General features: G+C 35.8%; 1 protein-coding gene across 2 annotated transcripts; it reads right to left on the bottom strand.

The window, feature by feature from the left end:
• Positions 1–288: 288 nt before the first annotated feature.
• On the bottom strand, positions 289–8414 carry LOC133788684 (ABC transporter G family member 28-like). 2 transcript variants are annotated; one of them, XM_062226238.1, is made up of 14 exons: positions 7633–8409; positions 7465–7541; positions 6786–7058; positions 6457–6520; positions 6212–6358; positions 5954–5988; positions 5381–5454; positions 4107–5017; positions 3078–3374; positions 2272–2763; positions 1749–1897; positions 1228–1517; positions 999–1132; positions 289–913 (listed from the first exon to the last, which is right to left on the bottom strand). In XM_062226238.1, exons 1-14 carry the CDS (start codon positions 7860–7862, stop codon positions 757–759), a joined length of 3330 nt encoding a protein of 1109 aa, XP_062082222.1. In that variant the 5' UTR covers positions 7863–8409; the 3' UTR covers positions 289–756. The 2 variants fall into 2 exon arrangements, with proteins under 2 accessions (XP_062082222.1, XP_062082223.1); XM_062226239.1 differs by lacking the exons at positions 289–913; positions 999–1132 and having other exon boundaries at positions 1340–1517; positions 1753–1897; positions 7633–8414.
• Positions 8415–8836: the final 422 nt, after the last annotated feature.

Here is an 8836-nt window from a genome sequence, read left to right as displayed (position 1 = left end):
TTGGAAACAAAAATTAAATGAAGGAATTCAATTAATTCATCTCGCCAGTCTCAATTTTGCTCAGTAAAATCAGTGTATGGGTCACATTTATGTAAGTCAAGGGTGTTTAAGATTTGGTCGATTCTTTATGTAATAGAATTTTTCTGACGAAACCGAGCAATCAAGTTAAGAAAAATGCATAACCAAATAATTTTTAAGTTGAACATGGTTGTCTAAGAGTTGAATTATGTGAATCGGAAGAAAGCTTGATCGAGTAATTGTATAATTAAGTAGGCAGTAGGCAGTTCCTTTTCAAACAAAGTAATCATAACATTAAAATTACTATGGGGCCTTGTGCACAACAATCCCTTACAATTCAATGGAAAACACAATATTTTACAGCAACCTTTGATGGTTTCCATCCTATACATTCAGCATTACTGCCGCCATCCCAAAATTCCAAACCTTAATAAACTATCCAAAGTGTTGTCATGGCACCAGAGATATTCACAATGCTGGAGAAACCAGAGTCATCATAGAACTTTTTTTTCACAATTACAAGTGGACAACAAACTGTAGTCACCTAATTATTTATCTATTGGATATGGTAGCTGAGACCTGAGAGGTCCCAATACCTCAGGGAATCTCTTCTTTTTTTCCCGTTTTTTTTCATTAGATAATATATTCTCAAGGGTATGGACATCTGTCACTGAGGTAAATTTTGGGAATAAAATTCTTTACTTATGTACAGAAAGAATGGATTGGAAGGACTTGATTCTACTTCTTTTGGAAGGTTACCATACAAAAGAACGCAACAGAACGACTAATTAATCCTGTAAGGTTGAGTAAGACCAAACAACGATACCAGTGATTCAGATTGTAGCCGCTTGCCATGAGTGAACCACATCTCGTTACTAGCCAGACTCCTGAATACCTGTAAATATATATGTAGCCCAAAACCATAAGGGGAAAATCAACAGAGAATATAGAACAAGTAGGTTGGGATGATTAAGTCAAACCTTTTAGCATTGGCTATCACAAATGCTTCCAAAGCCCACTTTGTGTAGCATAAATTAGATAGTCCATCAACAAATTTGTTGTGATTAGTATTGGTTGCTATAAGAGTCAAGACCACAGGAAGAAGCACTGACCACTGCAGAAGACAAAAGTTACCATGAGTTGAAGGGCCATTTTCCCCATAATTTTATGAAGCCCATGGTTTTACATTGTAAAGCATGAAATGCTCACCAGTTGGGCTGGTCCAGGATCAAGAAATATAGCCAAGGCGTACGCTATACCAGTCACACAGTAAACCAGACAGACCAGAACTATGTAATTATCTGTGAAAGATGATCTAGGATTGTTAAAGAAATAGAACATGGAGAGATATACTAGAGGCTTTATTAGTGTATTGAAATGATCAACTGTATCTTTGGAAAGGAAGTAAGCCAAGCTACTCATGCCAGAAGCACTTTCTCTCCAATAGTGCAACTTATCCAATGAGAATGATCTCAATGCTGAAATTTTGCATAAAAGAGCTGAAGTGGGAGCAAAAACATTTACAGGTGAGAAGTGAGAAACATGAAGAAATACTTCACATGATAAATTCAAATAATAATTTCTAAAATCCATTCACAAATAGCAGCAGCCAGAAGGCCAGTGGCAGTATTATTTTTAATTCGTTTAATGAGGTGAGGAGTTTTCTGTTGCTCACATCTAACAGCTAAATTTCAGCACAACCATTGAACACAAAAATGAAGGAAACTTACATACTGCTATGACGGTATAAGTATAACCAAGTGACCCAAAGGTTTCATCGCTCACTTTTGCAAGTGTTCCTAGGCAGATTCCGGCGAGCAAAAGAATCAGAAAATCTACGGCTTGTGGCCTAGCTTCTCGTAATCGCTGCTTACCAACCCTACACAACAACCAGGTACAGAAGATCAAGTTATTACCAAAAAGAATAGCAATCTGAATGAAACTTTGATTTTGGCCATACATGTGTAGTACTTGGTTTGCAGTCTAAGCTATGAATAATTACTTTAAGCTAAAAAAAGTATGTAAATTATCTGCATCTTTCTCCATTTTCCCTCTTTTAATGGAAAAAAATATTATATAACTCTCGCTTACGATTACCAAGGCAAAATATCGGCTCCTCTATAAATGCTAGTCGCAAGAGTTAGCAAGCCAAGATATTGTTGGTGACTCATTAAGTGGATTAGCATTAAGAAACACAAGTTTGAAAAAAAAAAAAAAAACAGATACAGAATGAGATATTGAGTCATTGTTTACCTTCCGAGGAAGTATCTATATTGTTGAAACCAACTAGCAGTTTTTCGGTTGGATAAGTCACTAGACTTCAAAAAATTTTGCTGTATAGTGTCCTTCTTCAGCTCAACATTACACTTCATATCCTCCCAAAGTTCCCCAGCAAAAGACTGTCCATCAGATCCAGCACCTGGCGTACTTGCTCCATGTGCAGAATTTTCACCTGCTGATGCAGCCAATCCATCAGCACTCTGGAGCATGTCCATTGGAACGGGGTATCCATTATGAAGCATCCATCTTACAGGGAGTTGTTTATATGTCACCCCTGTGCTTGTCTGTGGTTTTAATATGCCCTCTAAAATGTCAATGAAATAGTCTGGAGGATTGACACGCTCAGGGACATTAATCCCAAGGCCAGAAAAGTACTCTTCAACTTTCTTTGCCGAACCATGATACACTGTAAGTCCTCCTTTAGCTAAAAGTATCAAATCATCAAACATCCTAAACAGGGTGTAGCTGAAGGCAAAGGAAGTTCCAACAAATACTTTTATCATGTTAGGCGGAAATAATAATAATAATAATAGTTAAATAAGAAAAAAACTACTTTCACTTCATATTCAAACAGTTTCAACAAAGCTGAATAATAAACTGTAGTAAAAAAATCCAAATGTCAATTAGTTGCTGCTCTTATTAGAATAATTTTGAGCACGTGAAGCAATATCTGATCAATGATATGGTGTAAACCATCAGCGGCCCAATATTCCCAGTACTGGAAAAAGAAAAGAACATTTTTACTAAAACGTGCATTCAACCATGATAGATGATTGTACCTTGGTTGGTGGACAACCATGCAAATATTCACTCCTTCAAGAGCTTCACGCCTTAGTGCCTTGAGAAGTAAATTAGAAGAGGAGCTATCCAACCCAGAAGTAGGTTCATCTAAAATCAGAAGCGAAGGTTCCATGACCATTTCAAGACCAACATTTACTCGTTTCCTTTGGCCTCCAGATATTCCTCGCTTCTCCACTGTCCCAACCAAGGAATCCCGCACAGCCTGCAGACCCAAGCACTCAATAACTCTTTCAACAACTAGAACCTTTTCTGGTTTCGGTAGGTCTGCTGAGAGTCTAGTCAAAAACCCAAAACAGGGAAACTAGCGTGAGCAATGATAGCAATATGTACTAGAAGCAGGTATACAATAGATGAGAGTATACTAGTCTCGAAAGAACAAATAGCAAACTGATTTTGGTTGATCAATTGATTTTCACTATTAATAGTATAAAAATAAACAACGCCTTCAAACTCAGTAAAAGTTTAAAGAGTATACTAGTTCATTGACAATTCATACTTCCCCTAGCATGATTGACTAAATTAACTAGAGGGAACATAGTAATGTCCGCAAGAAATATAAACCAAGGTACTTCCTTCCAAGAGTTGGCTCGGGTTCAAACCATGTCAATCCCTTCGGGACACTAGTTGTAAAGATGAATACATATCTAATAAACTGATCCAAAAAATTGGAGCACAAGTTAAGTTCTTTTCCTCAGCTTCCTGAAAACAAATACAGTTTACAAAATTATATGACTCTTGATGTTGGTCAGTTCAAATGAAAATCAGATGGGATTCATTTTTCATTGCAAGAATGCTATTGAATTTGTTTCAAAGTTGCAACTCTAAGGACTCCAAGATGTAAAACAACCAACAAAGTAAAAAATATCTGTATTTGGCCCTTTGCCAACTCGATGGTCAACGGAAGTGTTATCACAGATAATTTAGAAACACTGCTTACATACTTAAAAAGATAGCTGCTAACATTTAAAACATAGAAATACTGAATGCTGGAGCTACTTGTGAAATACCTGCATCTCGCACTGAACCAGAGATTCTCCTCAACAGTCAAATTTCCATGCACAATATCATCTTGTGGCACAAAACCTATGATTTTTTTGTATGAATGGATTGATTCCACCTTTCCATTTATGAGGATCATACCACTCATGGTGCAGCCAGTGACTTTACCAGCCAAAGCAGAAAGAAAAGTGGTTTTTCCAGCCCCGGATGGACCCATGACAGCTGAAACTCGGCCTGGTGATATTTTCCCAGTCACACACCTCATAAGATGTTTGTTTTTCCCTTTCAAAGTGAGGGTTAAATCTTTAAACGCAACCTCAATTGTAGGCCTCTTCCTGATATCAATATCACTAGCCATTGAAATAACCCCAGAGAAAGTTAAGTTCTTATTCTGCTCCTGTAAAGCCTTTTCCTTCTCAATTTGACCATATGCATACTTAAAAATTTGACTTTGAGTATGCAACTGTTTACCCTTTGGTGCGTGCTTTTTAATATTTTTATCTCCTATCTCCACATTGAATCCTTCGTGACTATTTGGGTCTTGCTCAATGTCTTTTATTATGTTCACAAGGTTGTTTTTATCATTTTTCTTGCCTTTTGATGATGCTTGTTGAGATGCACTTGATGTACCCTGTAATGGCAGAGGTGGTAAGGCAGAATCCGTTCCATGTCTACCTAGTCCAAAGCTTTTCAGATTTGAAGATTTTTTACGAGAAAATGTGCGTGAAAGCTGAGTTTGGAGTCCAATTGCATGCTTCTTAGCAATATCTTTCGCAGATTTCCATTTTTCACGTGCTTGCGCAGTTTCTCGTACGCTTTGGACAGCCTTTTCCCTGGACTTTGCTTGTCTTTTCTCTCGTGTTGCAAGGACTTGATCAGAACAGTTAAATATGATGAGAAGAATGAAACTCAATCCAGCCTACATTGATTTACAAGGAAAGGTCAGTTCTGACAATGTTGTGATGCAATTGTTTCACAAAGATCCATACTGCATAGCACCGAATGATTTCAAAATATGTCATCAACATTAATTGATGTTATAATATTTAAAGAGTGCCTCGATGGTATAGTTTCGTATAATAACATGGAGAAACAGAACGCATAACACACACATATATACTGTCATTTAAATCATTGAAAAAGAAAGTATATCATAGAAAATACAAATATCTAGTATAATCATTGAAGAATCAGTTCGCTTCACAATCTCAATCACTCGTGTCAGTTGAAATTTATGTACGTCATCATAAGTATTACAAGTTGAAAAGTAAAGACCACTCACAAAAATCATGACTCCATAGGCAGTAATATTCTGATTTGCTGATCTAGGCTCACAAGTTGCCATCCGGAAACATGCTGACAGTTCATCCAGAATATCATTCATTAGTGCATGCCACAAGGCACCATCATGGAAGAAGTAAATCTTCTTTAACAAAAAGAATAGGCACATTACCCATAGGCATTTTTATTTCAAATAACATGAACACTGAAATTTAATGTGTCATAGTTAAAATCAACAACTATCAATCATGAGAGATATCTACACTATCTGACAGGTGTTTTCTGCTGTCAATATCCAAAATAGTAACTTTCCATTCTAACATCATAACCTACATTCCTCATCTTAATGAAATAATACATTGATTCTATGTTCTCGACTACAACATTCAGTTTGTTGCTATCAAATTCTATTTAGCAAGAGTTATTGACCAATTGACTATTAAATTTCCCCATATTACATCTGTAATGCTGTAAATAGACCAAAGCACTTGAGCTGGTCTGATTAAGAGTTACTCTTAGAAAACCATTCATGTGTGTGTAGGTGTGTCAACATAATTCCAAAAAGGCAAATTACCTTGCTGAGATGTAGAACCTGTCCTGCAGTAATGTCTGCAAGAGTATACAAAGAAATAGCGTTAGCACACAAAAGGTGAGCTGATTGTGTCTGCAATCACAATTTTTTTCACACAAAAGGAACAAAATGACAGTAATGACGATAAAAAGCTACAATAATGATTCTGAAATAAAAACAAAAAAAACCAATCTTTTGACTAATAGTACAATTTGCAAAAGTATAGAGAAGTGCAAGGAGTTTTGGGATAATTATCAATACCCACTACTGCAAGGAATTTTTTTGACAGTAGACGGACAGTATGATCCTGCCGAACAGAATACCTCACTAGTACTCAAAACATCAGCCCAAGTGTCTGCTCCGCCACAAGTATGGTTTGACTGTCCAGGAGGTAGCTGATAATGATATCTGTAAAATATTCCTGCTGATAAATATTAATTCATGCTAATAAAAAATAATGAAAATTCAGAAAATAGAGAGAACGTTGAGCAAGAATATGAACTTACGGCTCACAAACACCAGAAACTTTATTGAGTTTTGAAAGAGGGCAGTAAGCACCTAACGGACAAGCTTCATAGATAATAAACCAAGTGAGAAACGAGTACAACTATAATGAAGGACAGCCATACAAGAGGTAAGTACTAGAGCTGAGAACAAGTTTGTTAATGGCAGGTATGTAAAAATTAATATACATGGAACATAAAAGGCATAGCAGCAGTATCAGGAATGCTTACATGGTCAAAAGCTTTTGTTTATAATAATACCTTAATGACAAGTTTATAAATGTGATAATAGATAGAAAGACATTGCACTTGTATTTTTAAGAAATACTCACGGATCATGCAAGTAAGACCATGAGGGCAGAAGAAACCCTCACAACAAGCTGCACAGTCAGCAGTTCTAACAGGCACATCTTTTGAGTTTTTAAGGTCAACCTTGCTTGAACCAGAACTACAGGCCCAGCCAGGCTCACACCCAGAAACCCACTTGGACAGATTACAGTTCTTATTAGGTTTCAAGTAATTGGTTTTCTGTAACGTCTCGCTCATGAACAAACTACTGAAATAGTACTTCACTTCTGCCGCCGTGCATATCCTCTGCATAATGTCTTTTTTTTTTCAAATTATAAATAAAATTAAAAATCAACCCAGAACATGACCAGAAATAAACATCATAAAGTTCATATCAAATTGATAAATATAAATAGATGGAATGTAAAACTTCTTCAGTAAACCAATTAGTTGAAGAAGCTAATTCTTTAATCAAAATGTAAACTTTATTTCTGAACACCAGCATTGACACGATGTTTTGAAACAGTGATTACCGTGTTGTATGATATGGTTAAAAAATATATTCTCGTAACTTTATAGACCAGCTAGAGATAAGGCCACCATCGCCTCTCTGTTCTGGTGTCCTAAATAAATTTTACACACACACAAAAGAAAAGAAAAGCACTTGTTCTCTATTGAGTTTATGCATGTAAACATAATTCTTAAGTTTCTTAGGTTTTTCACCTCTTGTCTTTCGACTACAAGCCGAAATAAAGCCAATATCTTTCGAGAAATTGAAAGCTGCATTATATTCAGCGTCCCTGAAATTATTCAAACGTTAATACACATACATTTTCTTTTCTACTGTATTTATATATTTATACCAAAATCTAACGGATAATGATAACCTACACATCGGTTATGCAGAAACCAAAGTTCTTTTTAATGTCACCCTTGAAAATGGCAGTGAAGTTCTTTATTTGGTTATTGACGAGCTCGGAGAAGATGTCAAGCGCGGCGGGATTGTTGATTTGCTTGGCATCTTGACCAGCCACGAGTTGCAAGCCCAATACAAGCACAGAGAACACTAAAACAACCACAGAGAAACCGCAATTGGCCTCACCGGCCTTTTTCCTGCTCATGATCGCCTGAAAAATGTGTTTTTCCAGACTCTTATGGCAATGAAGAAAAAGAAAGGAGGCTCCTATCGAACTCTGTTGCTAGGGTTTGAAGACGAAGATACGGTGTATGTGTGGAGGAAACGGAGTGAGAAATTGGGTTGACAGGGGGTGGAAAGTCGGTAATGGAGAGAGAAAGAAAGCATTGGTTTTCTCGTGTAGAAAGAGAAAAAGCAATGGAGGGTTGGAATAGGAGAGAGGAATGGAGAGGTTCGGGTATGGAATAATTAATGGAAGGAGCTGGTTTTTTGGGAGGGAAGAAATGGCGGGGAGGAAGAGTTGGCGAAGTACATGGGAGAGGAGAGAGGGAGTGATGTGTTTGAACACGGACCGTTGGATTGTATGTCATGTCCCATTTCAAATGAAAGTCGTTCGCTCTTCCAGCTCGTTAGTTTCTTCTTCTTTTCATTACAGATTATATTCCCTTGGTAAATAGCACTCCACTCCCGAACTTTACTACTTGTATGTTCCTAATTTTTATTTTGTGGTAGTTAGATCCCAATTTCATGCTAACTCAATGCTTTCAAATGTGTAGCGAAAGAAAAATAAAAAAGTTATATATATCAACATCCTTAATAAATTTTTATGCTTTCAAAATTTAAAATATGTAAAATAAATTATTATTATTTTTTAATATTTTAATAGAATATTTAAGTTAATTACTATAATAATATATTTAATAATAATAATAATAATAATTAATTAATTAAGAAAGGTTTAAAAAGGAAAAATGGATACTATGTTTTTTTATAAAATCATATCATACCTTTATAAATTAGAATTTATTTAATAAAATATAACGTTGGAGACCCACGCGACCCTAAAAGTAAAAGAGAATTTTTAAAAAATATGACTTTTATATCATCAATGTGCAAAAATATAGGAATTATACTTTTTTTAATTTGTATGGGAAAATTTATTAAAAAAAAAATTAAAGT

Source organism: Humulus lupulus, chromosome 7, assembly GCF_963169125.1.
Source record: "Humulus lupulus chromosome 7, drHumLupu1.1, whole genome shotgun sequence".
Lineage (NCBI taxonomy): Eukaryota > Viridiplantae > Streptophyta > Magnoliopsida > Rosales > Cannabaceae > Humulus > Humulus lupulus.
The sequence above is the reverse complement of the archived record's forward strand: the minus strand, read 5'-3'. Positions and strand labels throughout refer to the sequence as shown.